At 40.6% G+C, this 21,749-nt stretch overlaps 1 protein-coding gene across 1 annotated transcript in view; it reads right to left on the bottom strand.

Annotated features, from left to right (window-relative positions):
* sgk1 (serum/glucocorticoid regulated kinase 1) overlaps window positions 1-20,614 on the bottom strand; it is a 47,528-nt gene extending 26,914 nt beyond the window's left edge. The window contains exons 1-2 of the mRNA XM_042502982.1: window positions 20,486-20,614; window positions 14,242-14,481 (exon numbers count right to left, since the gene is read on the bottom strand). Coding sequence (XP_042358916.1) covers window positions 14,242-14,481; window positions 20,486-20,599 — 354 coding nt within the window. The 5' untranslated portion in view covers window positions 20,600-20,614. The remainder of the gene's footprint in view (window positions 1-14,241; window positions 14,482-20,485) is intronic.
* Window positions 20,615-21,749: the final 1,135 nt, after the last annotated feature.

The following is a 21,749-nucleotide window of genomic DNA, read 5'->3' as shown; positions in this document are numbered from 1 at the left end:
AACATCAAAGTCACACAATAACACTAAATTAACAACTGAGGAAGCAGTAAAACTGCAAATCCTGTGTTCTGCAATGTAAAATTACGGTATTTGTCAATGAAGTCTATAGTCTATTTATATATATGTATATATATGTATGTATGGTATTTATGTATGTATGTATATATATATATATATATATATATATATATATATATATATATATATATATATATATATATATATATATATATATATATATATATATATATATATATATATACTGTATATATACAGTTTACAAAGACTGATAATTATGCTCACTCAGTTGTGTAGATCCTTTACAACTACAGTACTGTCAGAAAAATCATGATGACAGAGCAGTATGGAGGTGACAAAGGCATTTAATAATATTTGCTGAACCAAACAATCTGACAGACTCAGATTAATATAACAAGTTTCTCTATTCATAGCTGCTGTTTTGCAGCATAAATCATTTCTGTTATTCTGTCTATCCAGGTCCAGTAATACCTCTAGGCCTACGCACAATTCACAATAAATAAGGACAATGTTTATTGCCGTGTTATTACCCAGCCTATGGCCGTGTTTCCTGGTAACCCCCTTTTTGTTTCGTCCTGCTTACCCCTTCCTGTCCTCTACCAGCTCCCCTTGGTGGTGCAACTCCACCTCTAACAAGCTGTGTGATGTCCCACATATGTCGGAGCATCAAAGAGTAATGAAACGAGGGGAAGGCAAGAGAGCGTCGGTAGGGGGGGAATCATAAAGTAGAGGAAGGGAATGAGCTGCGAGCGGAGATACGGAGACAACGAAAAATATGTTTGACTGACAAAAAGATAAACAGAGAGAATGAGAGTGTGAGATAGTCTTACATAAGCCGTCCCGTTCCTTGTCTGAGATAAGAGTCGCTCATTAACACCAAGGTCACTGCTCTTTCTTCTCTCTTTCTTTCTCCCGCTTCTGTTCCTAGATCGCAAACACAAGGTTTTTATAATGAATGGGGGGGGGGGGGAAAAAGATAATTCAGGTAGTCCAAATGGAATTGAAACACCAACTACAGTGAGTCCCATGGGAGATTAAGTCTTAGAAAAACAGTTTGGAGCCAAAGAAAGAGAGAGAGTGAACCTGAAAAATGAGAGCAAGTATCTATCAAACAAGACAGCAGGACGGAGAGAACTGTATTGTTATTGTTGAACAGAGACCAAGGGGTAAGTTTGGGATTTCAAGATTGGGATACTGACCCTAAGAAGCTTTGCCATTTTCATCCTCAGGGGTCATATCCTGACTCTTTTCATCTTTAAATCCTGAGGAGCACCAAGGTCTCTGAACCCTGACTTCCTGGCAATCATGGCCACTCACTGCAAGTTTTCCTAGAAATTAAAAAGCCATCCTCTCTCTGGACTTTCTTAGCATTTTGTCCCACATTTCTCTCTCTATTTCCCTTATTTCTATAAACAGAAAAAGAAGAATACATTTATGTGGCACAGAGCCTATTTACTCACTGCAGAGGCTATTATGAGATTTGTTTCATTCCCCTTTTGATTCGAAATGAAGCCTCTCCTCCTGTTTCACTGAGATAGTCAAATGTTTCACATTGCACAAGCACAGTTGGACCAAACTGGCCAAAGGTGAAAACACTGGATCACTGACTTTGAAAACACTGCAATATGTATTCAAATAATCATGGCTCATTTTGTTTTGGATGATTGAGGTTAAAATGATTTCACCACCTAATTCCAGAAACGTAACTGGATGCCAAGTTGCTCTTGAATAATAAAACTGGATATGAAATTTGCAGATATTTGTGAATGACCGTGCACGCAAAAAATAGTCTACAACCATGTTAGCAGCTCTGTGAGCGGCTCTTTGAGAGTGTACTTATAGGCATGTAGCTCAGAGTGGTAATGCTAATATGCTGCTTTTTACCAGGTATATAGGGCAGTTAAGACATGACAATACATTCTCATCCCAAGTCATCACATATAGCCGCTTTGTCGGTGGACTTGCACGTCTACATACACTCTAAGCATCCCTCTGTGTCTGCTGTTGATGTTCGTGATGCTACAATCGACACCAGGATGTCAACAAAAAAAACACGGTTAGGATTAGGCTATAAAGGCACAGATTGTTAGGTTTAGGCAACAAAAGCAGGCAAGCAACACCGGGACGTCAACAAAAGGTGGTTAGGTTTCAAAAAAAAGCTAACACCAGGTTCATGGATGAAAGTCCAGAGAGTCCCATCTGCCACTCCGCTCACCCTTTCGCCCTATAGCGACCTTCCAGCTCCGTACACTACATTGTCTCTGGCAGTGTTTTAACCTGACATTATCCATCCACATATCATACTTCTGTGCCAGGTTCCTTATGGCTGCGTTGTCAGCTGACAACGCAAGTCCGCATATCACACTGCCACACCAGGTGAAGTCCAGCTGACCGGTGGTGTATCATCACTACACAAAAGGTTCTGTCCGACTCTGTTACAAACGATGACTTCAGAATGAGAATGGGCTGACATTTACCATGTTCAGCATTTTGCGTGTAATCATGCTAACAATTATTGGACTAAATACAAAATTAAGCTGAGGCTAATGGGAATGTGATTATTTTTCAGGTATTTAGTCACAAAGCAGAGTAATCCATCCAATAGTTGTTGAGCCATTTCAATCAAAAACACAAATGTCAACCAACTGTAGACAGTAAATCAAGTTAATCACTTTTCTGTGACCGTCATATATGTTGTCTGCCACTAATAGGGCTGCTATATTTTACTTTATATATTACAAATTCTCGTTTGGATCGAAATGTTGAAGCAAGCAAACAAACAAATGACTAAATCCAAAATTGAACCAAAGAATCTGACCATCAGTGCAAAATGTTCCTCCATAGCATGCCAATAGACCAATTTTGCATTTTTTCGGTGAGTGTTTGATGAGAGATTATTTCATTTTATGAGATTATTTCCCTTTTGTGTTGCTGCCTGACATTGGACTTTGGTCATGGATCTTAAGTATTCTGCCCCACAAAACCAGAAAACCGTAAGGCTGACCTGCACTGCAAATGCAATAACAGGAAGACTAGTAGGTCTGAGCCTTTCCAAGCACAACAAAATGCAGTAATAAAGCACAACTACAATAGCTTGTTGTGCACTGCTAAAGCCATGAGTAAGCATATTGTCTGTGTGGAAGCAGATCAGGTCAACGCTAAGCCTAGTTGTCGAGTGTGAGCCATAAGCCCCAAACCTCAGTGCACAAAGCAGTTTCAATAGAGCTGAGTGTGTGAATGGAAGAAAAAAAGTTAGACTGCATAGTCAGGGTGCTGCTGCTGAGCCTCTGTGGCGCAGCAGTTTCTTGGCATTAGCTTTGGAACATCAAGATGGAAGATGGGATTAGCCGGGTTCTCAGGGTAGATTAGAACAACAATAATTCCCAAATTCCCTCACAATGAGACTCGAAAGGGAGGATGCTCCCTTTTTTTCTTGGGAGGGAGGAGTTTTGATGCTAGTGCATCTGTCTGATACTGGTATTAAGCCACAGGAGGTGTAGATACTGATATATCCTACATCATAGTCAATTTTATATCAGTTAATATGCCTAACCATCAGTATTTATCAGATGTCGTTATCATTCAACGCCTTTCCTAAAGCACACTTGCACTGAAAGTATTATCAGAAATAACACTGTGTCACATCTGTTTAGTCACTTTCCTTAAATTTCTCGACATCTACATGTATCTTGCACTAAATCCCGCCAAATCCCTTTGTTATCTGTGTCAAACCAGACATAGATTAGTCAGGGTGGCTCTTAAAATCACAAGCAGCCTGCCTTACTTTTACTTCTCCTGCTACTCTCTAGCTTCTAGGGTTGGGTAAAACATGACAAAGCTAATTCACACATCCCTCTGTGTCACGACAAATCCAGGAAAATGCAGCCAAGGTATAAAGGGCCTTTTCTGTTCATCTCCTTCTTGTGCTGTGCCAGAGAAAGCCTGTGTAATACTGCAGTAACAATGGAAACAAATGCATTGTGCCATTTTTTACATCTACAGTGAGCAAAGAAGAGAGATCGCGCAAGAAGAGCAAGTTTATTACCCCAACCACATTCTTCCACTGCCAGAGCACTTGGCTTTGGAACAAAAGAATAGCAAAGGATTAGCAGTTTTCCATTGCTAAGTGTATGCTAAACAGTGGTAGCTTGGAACAGCTTTCCAGGCTCTGGGAGGGTTCCCTCATTTAAATGCTTCTTAAATATGTTTAAACCAAATGATAGAAAAATATGAGTCATCACAATTGAGAGAGCAATGGATAGTGGAAGGAAAAGGTTTTAAAGTGTATACAGGGTTCATAAACATTTTTACCAATAAACAACATGACTTTTCCATGACTCTGAGACAGACTTAAAAGACCATAACTTCTCTGAGATGAGCATTTATACTCCAAATCATTTTTTTTCATTAATATATAATAGCTTTTTAAAAATATACATTATTTAAAAAACATGAATTCAGAACAGGACTAAAACTACTACTATTTGAATACCAGAATATTTGAATTAGCCAAAAAACGGTTAAAAAAGGTCTGGGCCTTGTTGGATGATTTGTGATTTTTTTCTTTTTTTTTTTTTTTTTTAAATTGGGCTTTTTTAATTTGCAATGTCTGAAGAAAAGTTTTCTTTTTTATTTTGGGTGATATTTTTTAGGAAAACATTCTGGACTTTTTTTTCTATATTTTTTAAGAGAACATTTTCCTTTCTCCTCAGAAATCCCCCAAAAGACATCACAGCCAGAAACCTTAAAAAACTGAGAATAACACTGGATTTTCACATTTCTAGCAATTCTTGGACACATCATATATTATTACACAGGTTTGTGAAACAGGTTTTCAAAACTTTAAGGGTATATTTAGTTTTCCAAAACCTTTTCAGCCATGGAAATGGTTATTTGTGTATTCAATGATTTCTCCAGGTTTTTCATGACTGTTTGAGTCCTGGATATAGGGCAAGGCTTTGATAGAGGAACATCAATGTAGGAATTAGGTGAAGAGTTTTCAACAGACAGCCAAATGACTCTATCGGGTATTGCCAGGAGGTTGAGTAAACTGCTAAACTTATACAAACTGGCTTCATACCAACGCTCAGCTGGCACCTCACCAGTTTCATTACTAAGCACAGAAGCTAAAAGACTCAGGGGGTTCTGACTTGTGGCATTTATGTGGGGTGAATGTGAATATTTGCTGAGGTCTTCAACAAGGACAAAAAGTTCTGAGTCAATTAGCTGAAAATAGAAGTTTGGCATTTTCTCCCTGGTATTGGTACAGTATGCATGACAAGCCAACCACTTTGAGAGGGATTTTGGCTCCCAGTACTCTCTGTGTAACTCTTTGTATCAAATATAATTGGACCTTGTGAGTTGTTCCTCTTAATTCCTTTTTATTCCCAACACAACCTAAAAACCGCTTTGACACTGATGCAATTCACGACAGCTACAGCCGGAATTCAAGTGAGGCTTTTTTTTTAAGGCAACCTGTTTGGTGTGTGTGTGGAGAGAGGACCAAGGTCTTTAGCCCTAAACCCTCTTTTTGAGTGCCACCTCTCCCCTCCAAACAGTTACAAGAGATAATGGGTAAAATTTCCCCTATGAAATGGGACAACACTTCACAGCCCTGATATATGATTGGTATGTATGTATGTATGTTTTATTGCAAGGGCTGCTGGCAACCTTTTGCGGTTGTCAGGACTCTCGTGATTTGTTCACAACTTAAGTTTCAAGCTATCAATCAATCAAACAATTCAACCAATAAAAAAGAAAACAAACACTGCTTCATTACATGGCCAATAGAATAATGTTAGTCAGTACATTAGCAGCCCCTGCTACTACCTTCTTTGTTGTCATTTTTGTGTCCCTTCATGGTTGTTTTTCCCCCTTTTTTGTCTTTGTGTCTCTTTGCAGTCATTTTGAGTTCCCTCTGGGTCAGTATTTCACTTTTGGACCCGAAGTGTCAAGGGGGCTCCCGACACTTTGGGCCCCTGGACCTCTGCCCAGTAGGCCTGTGCAATAATCCAGAGAGTACTGGGAGCCAAAATCCCCCTCCAAGTGGTTGGCTTGTCATGCATAGTGTAACAATATCAGGGAGAAACTTCTGCGTGTGCACTTTTGAATAGTTCAGCTAATTGATTCAAAACTTTTCGCACTGATATTAGAGAAGTCAGTTCCTCATAACTTTCTGTTTGAGGTGTGTCTCTGAGAAACCTTCATTTGGAGGGTCATGTAGTCTAAACACTGCGCCCTACCACTCTATCCCAACAAGAATTGGGACACCCTACCCCTAAACATGAAAAAAGAACAAATGACAGTGATGTTCAAGGGTTAAGTGGTTTATTGGGCTTCGGCCCAAGTGTTATCCAGAAGAGACATGGGCAACAAAGTTCACGAGTTCATCAGGTGCACCAAGTTATCTAATACAACACCCCTGCAATAAATAATACATGTTAGCTGAGACTGTGTCAAAGAGTCCACAGTCCCCTCTGAGTTTGTGGTGTTGAATAAGTCTGTAATATTGCCCTAAATATTGTTGAAAAACCACTAACACATATATTTAGATGAATCAGCAGCAAATCAAGAATTTTCCACTCAGTATTCAGAGCTAAACAGCTACTGGAGTCCAGAGTTCATATCCTTTCCTCCAAAACGTCAGTGCCAGTAAAAAGTCACCATCTTTGAATATGACACACAAACCATTAACCATTAGCTCCATTAAGAAGTGATCTACTGCCTCCCAGAATGCCGAAGTAAGGCATTTCACAGATAAGACTACGTCAAGAGCAAAAGCCTGGAGATCAGAGTCCAACAGAAAAGCATTCTCACAGCACATGCACCATAAAAGCAGGACATTTTTATTCGATGGTAACAGCCAATATGTGGGCCAAAGGAGAGGGCATTTCTACTTCAAACATCCCCCTAAATTACAGTCTGATTAAACACTGGGGGTGTAATCACAAACATTCTGACAATACTCTGAGAGAGCTCCTAACTTAGGCTAAAACTTTGTAGCAAGGAGTCCTAGCTTAGAAGTGATTTAGGAAAGGTCTCAGAGCATTTCAGAGCAAGGAAGAGACAGAAACTTATACTTTAGTGAAGAGGCGTTGACCCTGTTACTAGGTATGACACATGCTTTTAACAGATGTGATTCGTTGTCACAAATATACTCTTTTGTGAGTCTTCAAGATGTGTACATCCAGTGGAATTAAAAAGAACTGCATCACAATATGAGACTGAAAGCGCTGTTTGTGTGACCACACTGCTGCACTGTTGCATTTTTCCAGTTACCAAATGATCACTTTATTTCTGGCATTATATTATATTGTTACTTATTGAGTTGTTATTGAGTTAGGTTAGAGATGTGAGTGCATCTCTAATGAGATCGCCTACAAACATGATCCCTGCCCCATCTAACCTATGGCATTTCATTAACTCACTGCCATCCAGTATTTGGACAATATTACTCCTGTCTCTTTGTCTTTCCACCATTTTCTCCAAGACATTCTTTAGTCTCTTAAAAGTCTTAATCTCTACTCCTAACAGTTTTTCACCTTAGGAGCTCTCTTAAGGACAAGATGCTTTATTAACTTTTATCTTTACCAGCACCTAGTCTGAAATTGAAGAAGGAAATCTTAGCAAATGTCAATATTCTACGAATGTTCTTAGAACTGCATCACTAGGGGCAACTTTTAGCACTACGAAGCTTTGTGAATACAGCCCCTGAATTGTATTTGCACTTGTCATCGACTCACAGTCTCAACTGACAAAATCTTTGCACGAAGTCAGCCCACAATCAATTGCTTCCTCCCAGTCTCATTCACTGCCTCTCTGCATTAGCATTTGTGGGCAGGGAATTGTCACCACTGAGGGAGAACGAGAACGGTAGATTTGTCACAGGTCACTTCCCTCTGTTTTGTCAATGTGGAGAACCAAGTATTATGGCCAACTTTCACATGGGAGACAAATTTTAGACTGCCACTGATCATCTTTTGTTTTTAAATTATGAGAACAAAGGTATGATCAAGCTTTTAGTTACAGCTGACTCCAACAAAACATTAACAAGATGAACTCACTTCACCGACAAACGAGTGTTCTGGAAATTCATATGCAGTTTTTCTCCCTCTACTTTCAGCTGAGATCTAATCAATAGTCGACAACATCTCACAGGCTGCATGGGACTAGATAAAAATCACTGTTCTTCTTGGTCACGCTTGGCTTCGCTCATCTCCCTGGATTTCAACACCCTCCATGCTTCACTTCCTGTCTTCCTTCCTTCCCTCTCCCTTACTTTCTCCTGCATGAATGAGTTTTGGACAGTAAACGTAAATGGGACCAGCGTGGGTCAGAAGTTACTGGACAAAGTTGGTGTTTAAACCATACTGGGTACACTGACTGATTAACAACACAATCACCTGATCCATGGCCAATCGGCCCCTGGGTACAGATATGGCCCCACCACCTTTCCTACATAGAACCATGACACAGAGTCTTTATAATTCTTTAACCTTTTTTGATCTTTTTTATTTGTGTCTCTCTGTAGTCATTACATAAATCTTTTTGACCATTTGTGGTTGTTTTGCCATTTGTTAAGTCTCTGTTAATGTCTTTATGTGTCTTTGCAGCTGTTTTGCATCTCTTTGTGTCAATTTGTAGTAGTTTTGAGTCTCTTTGTAGTCATTTTGCGTCTCCTTGTGGTTGTTTTGCCTTTGTTCGTAGTCTTTATGAGTCTCTGTGTTTCTCTTTGCAATGTTTTTTTATATATATATCTCATTTAAGTAGTTTTGAGTCTCTTTGTAGGTATTTTGTGTCTCTCTCTTTGGAAGTGTCACTTTGTGGATGTTTTGCTCCTTTTCATAGACTTAAATAGTCTCTTTGCAGCTGTTTTGTGTCTCTCTGTAGTTGTTTTCTGCCTCTTTATAGTTGTTCTGTGTCTCTTTGTAGTTCTTTGGAATCTCACTGTGGTTGTTTTGCATCTTTCTGTTGTCTTTGTGTCTCTCAACAGCTGTTTTGCTTTTTCTGGTGGTTGTTTTGTGTCTCTTTGTATTCATCTTGAGTCTTTTCCTCATCCATGACCCGATTCATAACCAAAACAGGCCATAAAGAAACAGAAATAATGGTAGTGAGCAAATTAGGTAACGTCTATGAGGTTATATAACACATAATGTAAAAATAGAATATAATAGAGCCATTTTGCTGCTATGTTTTGTTTGTTATCTGACTTGATGAGAAGTTCCATTAGCGCTGTAGATTACAGTATGCAATCTAAAGATTCATGACAAGTACTGCAACTGTGGGGCAAGAGAGATAACATACTGGGACAACCAGCAGTCAGCAAAAGTTCATGTTCTTTTCATTTTTGATTAAGTCTTCATCAAGAACAGTACAGGCTTGATGTAAGAGATTAGTGGAAAAGCTGCGTTTGCATTAGCTTTGAGTGTGTGTGTGTGGCGGGGGGGGGGGGGGGGTAGTATCTGACGGTCTGTTGGTGCATACACAGGACAGTACAGGACGTCCTTATCAGGAGGATTTATATGCTTTTGATTTCTGGTCATGCTCAGGCAGCAGGACAGATGCTCTGACCTCATCCTCTATCTCCTAATAAAACTGTCCTCTCAGCTCCTCTCATCTCTCTCTCTCTCTCTCTCTATCACTGCTGTTTCCTGTGTTTATGTCCTAAGCTCCACCATTTTCCCTCTCTGGCCATTATTGTTTAGCCTTCGTCCATTTTTATTTCTAGTTTCCTCCAAATGACCCATCTTTACAGTAAACCTCCCCTCCTGTCTTCCTTTATTATCTCTGCAATTATCACCCCACTGGAAAAAAAAACGCAGGCATCATAAATTTGGTACACTGATTTTATAATATCATAACAGCGCCATAAAGTTGGTCTATATTTAGCTTTGGCCCTGATCGCCTCATCAAAAGTAGCTGCAGGGTGAAGGCTATGCAAAGCAATGGGTCAAGGCTAAGCTAAGCTACCTGCATTTTAAATGGTGCTGATGCTTTGTAATGAGAAACTACAATTACCGACATGCCTTTGTGCAACCCCACATCCAATTAGACATATGTGTAAAATCTGAGTATATGAATTATATTATGAGTTCTAGCCAAAAACATGTTGTATGAGCACATGTGACCTTCACTTTTGACCTTCAACCACTAGATTCTGATCAATTCATTTCTGAATCTAAGTGGAAGTTTCTGCCAAATTTGAGGAAATTCCCTTCAGGCCATCTTCAGATAATGTGCATGCAACAATGAGATGGATGCGTGATCATAGCGACCCTTGACCTGTGACCACCAAAATCTAATTAGCTAATCCTTGAGTCCACTTGAATGTTTGTGCCAAATTTTAAGAAATTCCCTCACGGTGTTCTTGAGATATGGCGTTCGCAAGAATGAGACAGACAAGGTCACAGTGACCTTGACATTTGACCAATAACCAATATCCTTTAAATTTATGCTAAATTTAAAGAAATTCCCTCATGGCTTTCTTGAGATATTGCGTTCACCAGAATGGACAGAAAGACAGCCCAAATAATGCCTCTGGCCTCGATTATCTTGGAAGGATAAAAAATAAAAATAAAAAGCGGCTATGATGTATTTTTAATGAGGAGTAGGTGAGTAATCTGTCAGGGAAGCCTATTTGTAGAGAGAACAATGTTGGTATGTCTTTATATTAATTCAAATATTTCAGAGTTCTTGATTTATTTATTTTCTGCCTCTAAGGGGTTACTGAAAACTTTCATTTCTGTTCATATGCGGCTCCTCTGGCAACAAACAACTTCATTTTGCCGCCAGGCACAGAATAACACATCCAAAAGCTTCTGCTTACAATGAATGTAATGCAGAAAAGCTAATATTTAGCATTCAGTACTTAACAATACAACACACTTAAGGCAAACTAACAAACTTCTCGATTTACAACAGCATAAAAAGTAAAAAAATGAAGAGCATTGTGGTATTAGACCGTGACAAATGTCCTCTGAGCTTTCCCTTCTGTCTCTGCACACTTAAGAGTAAGCTGACACTGTCTGTCAACATCTGGCGTCTTATTCATCTCCTCTTCCTCTAAAATGTGACAGCAGCCTCTCGGCGTCATCACCACCGCTTTCGTAAGTCTTGAGTCTGAGGCGCTTGTTAGACAGCGACTGATATGGTTCACTTTGATGGGCTGACAAATTTCATAGTGAAGCTTTGCTCATTTGCATTGGATCCATGCCGTGGGTGGCCTCTTCAAGCACGGAGCAGCGCAATTGGCATGCGAAGGGGAAATGTTTCTGTAACTGCTCTATTTGTTGAACAAGTGTCACGCTCTGCAAGTGTTTGGCAAACCAACTTTGAGGGCCTGAAGTATTTGGACAGCGAGATATGGTACAGTATGTTGGGGACAGTACAGTACAGAACATGACGTCTGTGTGCTGACTTTTGCAACACAAATGCAACACAAAGTCAAATACAGGAAGAGTGCAATTCAGGTCATATTAAGGTTGTGCACCTGACTAATACTGTATGTTGTAAGTTTCCAGTGGTCAATCAATGATTGACTCTTGGATCATAAACCCACATGAGGAGCAACTATACATAAATCCAGTGACCATGTGTGTCTTGCCAAGTTGCAGTGTCTGCTGCTGTTTGCCGACAGTGACAGCAGCAAAGGTTGTTAATTTTTTAAATGAATCAGCTAACTGATGACAAACTTTGACTTAAAATTTAACAGGCTGTTCCCATGCCATCCCATCAGAAGGAATTTAAAAAAAGAAAAAGACAGCCTAAATCATAGCCCAGGCAACTTTAATCAAAGTACAGATAAATTTAAGAAATAAACTGTGTTGAACAACCACAACACAACGGTCACCAGTTGGTCAACACCTGTCAACATGGTGTGTTCTGTTTGTGATGCCAACTGAATTATGTTTACTTTGTGGTTAAAGTTGAAGTTTGCCACTGTTGTTGAAGCATTTGAAAACTGCACAGGCTCTTTATAATGTTGTCAAAAGTAAAGTTATATAATTATACACTTTATTCTTTAGACAGCTTGCTTTGATACATATTAAAGGGAGACACAGGCGATGTAATGCCAATTTGTTTGTACTTTTGGTACAGTCCTGTTTAACTCCACACTCCTGCACTGACTTCATGCACATGCACACACTCTGTAGTGGAGACCAGCTATGACTCACCACAGAGTCGGCTAGGGGGTTAAAGATGTGTGTGTGGGGGGGCACCACCCATTAATTCTGCACACACACCGGTTATCTCCAGTGAGACATTAGTGACAGATCTATTGGTTGCGAGGGCAAGAGGTGGAATTGATGGAGAGATAGAGTGAGACAGAAGTGCCTGGAAGAAAACCAGAGCAAAATGGAGAGAAAAAACTGAAGGGCTGCAGTAAAGAGAATCGAGTGATGGACAACAGCACAGTCCTGTTTTATATTCTCACACGATTCGGCGTTGTTTCTCAGCACACACACTCTCACATGCAAACACACACAGTACACATTGTGTGGCTTTGTCTTGCTGGGACAGTGATGACTCATTCTCTCCTGTCGCCCATGGGACTGGAGAAACACACACACACACACACACACACACACACACACACACACACACACTCGTACACACACACAAGAGCGGGGAGTCAATTGATGGGTACAATGATTGATGGGCGTGGGATGGCTATTATGATGGCAGTTGCAAGGACAACCTGGACACCTGCAGCAGCATTTGTGTGAATGGACTAGTGTGTGTTTGGGTGAGGCGTTTGTTTACAGCGTTCATTTTTTTCATTTAATTCTTAATACGATATTCATGTACTCTGCCGAATGCCTCCTGTTCCACTTTCAGAAACACCAGCCTGTGGTGAGCAACAACAAGTTTTTTTGTTTTTTTTTTTTATAAACACCCCAGCCTTCTTAGTGTTTATGTTACATAACAACACTCGTGGTGGAGCTTAAAGGGAGAGTAAAGACAAACAGAACAATGTCTAGAGTCCTGTTAGTGCCTAATTTGCTTCTTTGACTATTTTTAATGAGCACTAATGGGCAAACAGAGGGAGCCGTGTAGGATAGGTGTTGTCACGGTGTGTGGTAGTTGCACCTGCAGGCCAGAGGAAGAGATTTGTGGTGAGAGGTTGGTGGGAAGAAGGGGTAGACTCTCCCTCTGTATGGCACTCATTATGAAATGGTTACATTGTCTTCATTTACCCCTTGAATTTTCAGTTAAATGTAAAGAAAGAGCTTATGTTGACATTGTACATTTCTGCAAACCACAGACCACAAACCATATGTTTCAATTGTACAATATTATGTAGCAGATATGTTGAAACAAAAAATGCTGTGGATAGTTTGTGGTTAAGTTTAGGAACAAAAAACACTTAGTCATGATTAGGAAAATATCACGTAAGGGCTTCTAATACCTGCTTTTATGGAACTATCCTGTCTGGAAACTCAGTAATGTCACAGTAAAAAAACGATCACATTTTATGGCACTATCCCTGGTGAAAAAATGCAACAGGTTGCCAAAAAATAACCACGTTGGTGGCTAAAACGCTGCTGGAAACAAAGCGACGACTCATTAAAATACAACCCTTTTTGTTGTCTGTTCGTCTTGAACATTGGTCTGCAGCGGCTGATATGATATGCATGAAATGCACAAATGTAAAATATAATATTCCTGCCGGAACATGTCCAGTTGTGTTTTAAAGCTTTAATCAGTGATTTTCCTCAGGATGCAGTGATGGTGCAAAGGTGCAGAGGTGCAGAGAAGCAAAAGACCCCAAAATGTTGAGCAGACTGAGCTTCTGTAGGAATGGGGGTCTTAAAGAGACACTAAAATGGAGTGTTTCAGACAGAGGGTGAATACAGGTGTTCCAGCACAGATAGTATGAGGAAGCTAAAGTGTTTTTTGATCATTAAAGCATGTTAGATATGTTTCAATAGAAATCCAAAATACAAGTATAAACCTGAAAACTAGCAAAATAGGTTCTTTTAAAGTTGTATTTACCTGTTTTTATCTAAATGAAGACTGAGCTTATTTCTCACTGCCTACAGCTGCATGCGTGAGGTGATGGATGATGCTTCAGTCGATTGAGTGTCACGGCGCACAGTGACTGACTACTGAGACAAATACACGACACACACACACACACACACACACACACACACACACACACACACACTCTATCTCTTTTTGGGATTTGTTGCTCCTTACCTTGCAGCCCTTGCTCTTGTCATGGCCGCTGTTTTGCCCACTGGCTGGGCACGGTGAGCACGGTTCCTGGTGGTAGTACTGTCCGCCCTGCAGGCCGCCGTAGTGACAGCAGCCGTAAGGCGAAGGGAAGTGTGTGTACCACAGATCATCGGCCAGCGGACACTTTGGACAAGGGTAAAGGAGGCCTTTCCCTTGGGCTTTTTCTACACTCACTTTGGGGTTCCTCATCCATCTTCGTACCTGTGTAGGAAAGAAGCATTCAGGTTCAGGTTTTTTTCTTTTTATAAAAAAAAGGTTGGTTTGATCTCACTTTTACTTTGTTTTTGTGAGCACTCTTACAGGTACTCCAGAAATACCCACACACACACCTACACACTGTCAACCCTGCCAGCTGCAACCTTTGATCAGAGGAGTTTCTCATGTTATCCCTTATTACATGTCATTACAAGTGAGACACACACACACACACAGTCTCACTTCAAAGAGGCTCGCTTCTCTGCTGTGCCACAAGTTGGGCACTTGAATCAGAAAGGAGGCACACACTGAATTACATACATGGACAAAGCACAATGCTGATGGAACCTTTGAAAAATGATGAAGACGGACATCTATCGTGTCCAATCTTGTCTGACTTTCTTCAAAATCTTGACTTGACTCGCTTGACTTGCATTTATGTCAACAGTAATTCAGAAGGCTCTCCCTGCAGACGGGATCTCAATCCATATGTGGCTATTATGATGAATTATCACAAATTAAAAACCCTTTTACATCCTTGTCACTAACAGATGTTCACACTCTGTAGCCGTACAGAAAAATAATGAGTGCGATATTGTGTTATATGGTGAGATATCACTGGCACATGCGCAAATTGGTGCATAAGAGCACATTGCATACACACATTTCTCCTGCAGTGACTAAGACTTCCCAGAAAAGCCCTGTCACTACGCGTAAATTCCAGTGTGTGTGTATGTGTCCATTAGAGGGAAAGAAACATGAAGGACAGGTAATGAGGGTGGAGATGAAAGAAAAAAAAAGACACATACATGTAGGAGACCAAAGAAGAGAGAAAAGGCAGCATTTTCAGCCTTATGAAATCTCATCCTGCTGCGTGAATCGAACATTTAGCAAACACACATAGCAGGAGCAGTAGCCTATGTGACTGATCAACACAGAGTCCAGAAAGCTGTAACACACACACACACACACAAACACTGAGATTGAATGCCTGAGTCGAAGGGTAGCCAGACAGCACGTCAAGGCATGTCGAGCCTAAAGGAAAACAGACTTAGAAAAACACTCCGGCAGGTCAACACAAAAACAAACCAGCCACTGTTGGACTGGCTCACAAGTCTGATGAATCACAGCTAAAATAAGAAAACTACCACACAAGCTTCTTCACATGGTACACCATCATGGGATTGTTACAGCCAATTAGAATTTTTTTCTTTTGTTTTTTTTTTCGTTATTATTTTCTAAGCAGAGTGAGAAATGTTTTGGCATTGTTCCTCCAGGGATCAAACAGTTCGCTGTCATGCTTCTTGTTCAACATGTCACCCTGACGATGATGAGAGGTGTGATCCGAAGCTTAACATTTATTCACCTCTGACACAAAAACACGGTGCTCACAGCAGCAGGAATGTTTTCCTTTTTTTCATGACCCACCTTAAAATTCAGTGAAGTGATGTACATTACATCATTGTGTTGACGGGTTTGTTTGTCTTTGGGAAACACGTCATATCTCAAAAGCTGCTGACTATGTTTTGATGTAACTTTGGAGAAATTTTGTATGTCAAAACTTTCCATACTGCCCAAAAAAACATGCTTTATCATTCACCGACTTCATTAAAAAATAAAATAAAAAATAAGGGGAAAATAATCCTAAAATCTAATGCTAGAGCACTGATGGTTGTGGTCACACGTTCTCATTCCAAGTTGTCATACATTACCCTCTAGGTATTCTTTTGCGTCTGATATTGATGTTTTGGGGTGGCACTACCGTGACGTCAACTAATGCACATGGTGGGATTACGCTGGAGGTGCCTATGTGTAGACACCACAAGTTTGTTTTATCAATCAAGCACATGGCAATCAACCCCGGGACGTCAACTAAAAGCACATGTTGGCATGACTGTTTAGGTTTAGGCACATAATTTAGGCACATTACTACAAATAATTCAAATCTGAGGGAGCAGAAATGGAACTGTTTGTCGAGCCTGGCATGTTTTGAGTAAGTGGGAAGGGAACATCTGACTCCCACATGAAAGTCCAGGGTTTGTTAGATTCATTCACTGCCCCTCACGCCTGCCCTTCAGGGACCTTCGTGCTCCTTATATTACATCGTTACCGGCAGTGTTTCAACCTGAAACCGCTCTGAGGCATATCAAGCAGATGCGATTCGTTCCATCTGGCTGCGTTCTCAACTGATGCCGACTGTCCGTGTATCATGCTGCTACGGCAGGGTCCGTCCGGGGGTGTATCGTAACACCGCAAAACAGCTCTGTCTGGCCAATCGTTATCGTTATCTTTATCTTACTCCAAAATCACTGCAAAAGTGGCGGTGCTGGATTAATTCGGAATGAGAGTGGGCTGGGAATACCATCCTTAAAAATACTGTGCCAGAGGAAGCTTTCCTATGGTGCTGAATGTGCCAGGAAAAGCATTGGATATGCACAGTCCAAATTCACAAACAAAAACACACACACAAACACAAAGCCATTGATTTTACATTTCCTTCCATTATTTCCCTTACTCATTTGTATGATACAGTGCTCTGTCTGGACTCATGCTCTCCCTATTATGTAATTAGGCTTATTTAGACACAAACAGAGAGACAAATAAACCCTTAATGGCAGCAGGCATTAATTCTGATTTGGGTGCTGATGCGTATCTGGAAGCTTCTGTTTTTCTTGCAGGAGTGGAGCTCGGAAAAAAGCCAGTTTTCTTATACAGAAATAATTATGCAAAAAAAAACAAGGCAAGAACAACTTCAGATTAAATATAGATGTACAGATAAATAGATCCTTCAGGTCTTCATTACTGATTAATATTTATCAAAATAAAAAAATAAAAAAATCCCATGGGAGATTCATCACAGCAGAATGTGCCTGTGGGAGCGCGTGTGTGTTTGTGTGTGGGTGCTAACACAACACAATCTGCCCATATTAACGGGCCGAGTCATCAGGGATCCACACCATACTGTACGCCATCTGAGGCCGACACATACTTTGGAAACCCTACTGCGAGCAAGAACACACATTAAACTATCTAAATTCACACAGCAACCCAAAACCAAAGACAACTTATCAAGTACATAAATTATTGTGTATTTTTCCTAATTATTAGTTGTTATCCTGGAACATATCTCCTCCCTAAGGCTGAAAATGTGGTTACTTAAACATAATAACCTGTGCAATAAGCCCTCTCCCTATTATCTGATTTATTATATTACACTGTTTGGGTAATGGAAAAAATAATGTGTTGCCAAATTCCCAGAGCAATACAGTGATTATTGAGTAAATGCATCACTCCACCTCCTCTCCACAAGCTCGAAGTAATGTTAGTCATTTCCTTCCCATCGTACCCCACAGTCAAATTGCTCAATGTTTTCTTTTGATCTCATGTAAATCGTCTGCAAATTATTCAGATCTGAGGGAGCAGAAGTTGAACTGTTTGTCGAGCTTGGCATGTTTTGAGTGAGTGTAACAAACGCTAACGGAGGTTTAGACAGATTGCAGCACATACTGAAGCTCACAAGTCTAACAAACTCCTGATCGTGTCAAACAGTTTGGCAGCAATTTACATTTCAGTTTATCAACAGTATGACATTACTTATATTAACAAATCACTGTGTAACAAGGGCATCCATATGCATCATCTCTCTTTTGAAATTCGGCTGCTTTTCTGCTTTCTTATCTACTCTGATTTATTAGATGTAATGTTTACTTACATATAGACACATGAAGAGCATGGATTGTCATTGGCTCAGTCAATATTTTTTTAAGTTCATGGACAAAGCTAACAATGGTTCTTACAATTAATTTGCAGATTATGTGCACAATTAATCTATTAATCATTCCACGTGTCTGATATGATCTGTCGCATTTACGGTGTGTTATGTTTGTTTGGTTACATTTTGCTTTGTATTTTGGTATTTGTATTTTAATCTGTATATTTATGTGAAAGAGTTTACCCCCTTGGAAAAAGAGACAAATTCACGGTTTTCTTTCTGATAAGAAAGTGAAATCTCACCGTATCATATTGTATCGTATCGTATCGTATCGTATCGTATCGTATCGTATCGTATCGTATCGTACAGTACAGTACAGTATGGTACATTAGGGTACGGTATGATACAATATGGTACAGTATCATAGCTTACTGTATCCTATAGTAGCTTATTGTGTCCTACCAAAGCTTATCATATCCTGTTGTATCTAATCATTACACAATCCAAAACCAAATAATAATTCTTTCATGATCATGAAGAACTAAAAAAAAAATGACGACATATATGTAATTCTGATGATAACTGACAACTAAATGATTAAACCAGTGGCTGATAAATTTGCATTTGATCCGTTAATTTTTCTTAGCTTTACATCTGTTATATTTCAATGCTGTATGTATTTAGAATAGGAAAATCTACTACTTTCAAATAGGATTTCATAAATTGTTGGCCAGTTGTAACAAATGGCTTTTTTTTTTTACAATTAATAAATAGTTTTTAATGCTTTATTGTGCACTAATTAAAAGAACATTTAGGTGCCTGATTGTGAAAAATCTCCCTTTGGCAAACTTTATTTTTTGCTCTGAACTAAGCCTTTCTCTCATCTTGATGTCTCATTTAAAAGTAAATAACTCATGACCCTTCATTAATAATTAGTAGTGTTTACAAATGCAGCCTTGATGGATAACCAGAAAGTGAGCAAGTAATTAAATAGGGCTAATGAGTCTCACTTTAAAGTGAGACTCATATGTGACTTTCAGAGCATTAATTCAGCAACAAACCACTATTTGAAATGGTATAGTAGAATAATGGCACCCTGAGCTGAGAATGACACCTCTGTTTGTGCTGTTATCTGAGCTTCTCTGTGGTTTGTTGTGGCAAGCCAGCTGTGAGTGCATGTTAGTGTATGTATTTATCCCACTGGCTAGCTCATCACTGCTGCGTTGCACAGACCTAATACGACAGTAACCACTGATATCGAGAAGGCATCACTGTAGAAGTGTAGCACTCACCCTCTGGTTCTCCCCTCCATTAGCTCTGTCAGCACTGTTGCCATTGTTTAGCACTGTTTTTGGAATTAGCATCACTGGCTGTTAGCCGCCAGCTCAGCCACGTCCATGTTGAGAAATGTGTGGAGACAACTCATGCGCTTTGAATTTTGCCCCTTTAAGATAAGCCAGCCTGCTGGCTTATCTTATTGCTAATATCTATTGCTAATATCAAAAGTTATTAACTGTAATTTGAACAGAGGGTTAGGGGTTAGAGAGGATTAAGGGGGACCTAAGCAACTTCTTTTATTGCTTAATGGTAGGACCAGCTCTGGTTATTTCAGTAAAAAGGGGCGCAAAAAAAAAACATTTGCAATTGTAAATGTAACATTCCTGGATCCTAAGTTAATAAGACAAAGCAGTTATATTCAAGAACAAATGATTTGCTGATTATTAAAGCCATTAGTTACACCTTTTAAAGCCTTTACAACATATGCCTGATTAAAAAGCTGTACCAAATGTCCTCCAAGTGCAGTTTTGTAGTCCATTACACCCTTGGAAGGTACTTTTGTTTTTGTAAAAGTCAACACACTCACTCATTACACAAACACACCAACCACGAAAAACCATTTAATGCAAACCATTACCATCACACAGGAAATGAGCCTTGTGACAGCACTGCAGCATAATGCAGGATATGCTGAGTAGATCCTAAACTACAGGACCTCGCCAGAGCAGTGATGTCACGATTTTTGCACAACAGACACTTGTGGGTTCTGTAATGCAACAGTGTTTTGGGCCATGCATGCACAGAGACACACACAAGGGGAGCCGAATCTTGCGCCTGATTAGCGTAGCTTAGCTTTCACAATGACATCATCTCTGGCACACACACAGAGGGAGAGAGAGGGAACACTCCGGCTGTGACAACTCCTCTCTGAGCCAACACACCTCTCACTGCATGTGTAGGTGCATGTGTAGCCACACACTTCCACATGCATCCCAAAATGTGTGTGTCACCTTAACTCACCTTTCTCTTGACAAACTGGAAAGCAGAGCACTTCTTAAAGGAAAAGGCAGTCTTCTCTCCACCTCCACCACCTCCGCCTCCACCTCCTCCTCCTCCCCCGTTCACCAGCTTCATGGCCGACACCGGCACTCCGCTTGCCTCCGTAGATCCCAGGGTGACGGACAGACTGACAGGGAGAGAAACAGAGAGAGTGGAGAGTTAACTAAGGCATGAGGAGAGAGCTTTTGCCTAGATGAGCGCGGACGGCATATGAGAGGGATGCTCGTGTGTTAAGAGGTGGCAAAAAGGGGGTGTGAGGACGAGAGTGAGAGGAGGTGTAGGTGGAGGAAACAGATGGACCATAATGCAAGACAGACAGAGGCAGGATGCTGCAATGAGATTACTGTAACAACTAGGTGTCAGGATGGAGAGAGGAAGAGGAAGGTATCAGCTCCTGTTGCTGTGAGGAGGAAGCAGCTCTTTTTACAGCCAGAAGTCAGAAAGCATCTCAGTGAAGATGTGTGAAGTTTTTCCATGCATGTGCATCACATACTGAGTGTGTTTACCCTCTAAAGTGCATGCACACATCCTCCCATACCTTTATACTGGTCCGTTGGCTGGTTCCGCTGCAGCTTTAACAGCCTCTTTTTATCCAAAGATTCCCTGAAAACTGGTCCCCGATCAGAACTCCCACTCCTCAGGCACAGGTGTCACCCATCTACGCCCACATACCCAAAAGAGGATGCAGAGAAGAAAAGGGGGAGCCTGTTATTATCACTGTAACATGACTGTGTGTGTCCTGAGAGTGCACTGTGAGTGAATGCCGCTCGTGGCGTCAGCCTGTAAACAAACACCCAGGAAGCGTGTGTGTGTGTGTGTGTGTGTGTGTGTGTGTGTGCATGAGAGCAGGATGTGTGTGATGTGTCCAGCTGCAGTCCTCTGGCTCACACCGGTGCTACTTTATCAATGAAAGGCTCCGCAGTGAGCAAGTGCCGCCTCCCCTTCTCTCTCCTTCCATCCCTCTCTCGCTCTCTCCCTCGCTGTCCCTCATCACCACTCAGCCCTCCCCCTTCTCCTCCGCTCGCTCATTTTTCTGCTGCAGTCGATGGTGGCACCTCCCTCTCTCTCTCTCCCCTCATCTCCCTCCTTAAGTCACCTCACACTTCACCCCCCTTCATGGATTCTTTCTGTTTTACTGGTCCTCAAATTATCCCAGTGCAGAATTAAAGACGACAGGGACACCCAAAATATATCTCCCCTACAAGTATTGTGCTATTTATCCTGG

The sequence above is a fragment of the Plectropomus leopardus genome, chromosome 16 (genome assembly GCF_008729295.1).
Source record: "Plectropomus leopardus isolate mb chromosome 16, YSFRI_Pleo_2.0, whole genome shotgun sequence".
NCBI classification, from domain to species: Eukaryota; Metazoa; Chordata; class Actinopteri; order Perciformes; family Serranidae; genus Plectropomus; species Plectropomus leopardus.
Note: the sequence above shows the minus strand (reverse complement) of the source record. Positions and strands in the feature narration are given on the sequence as shown.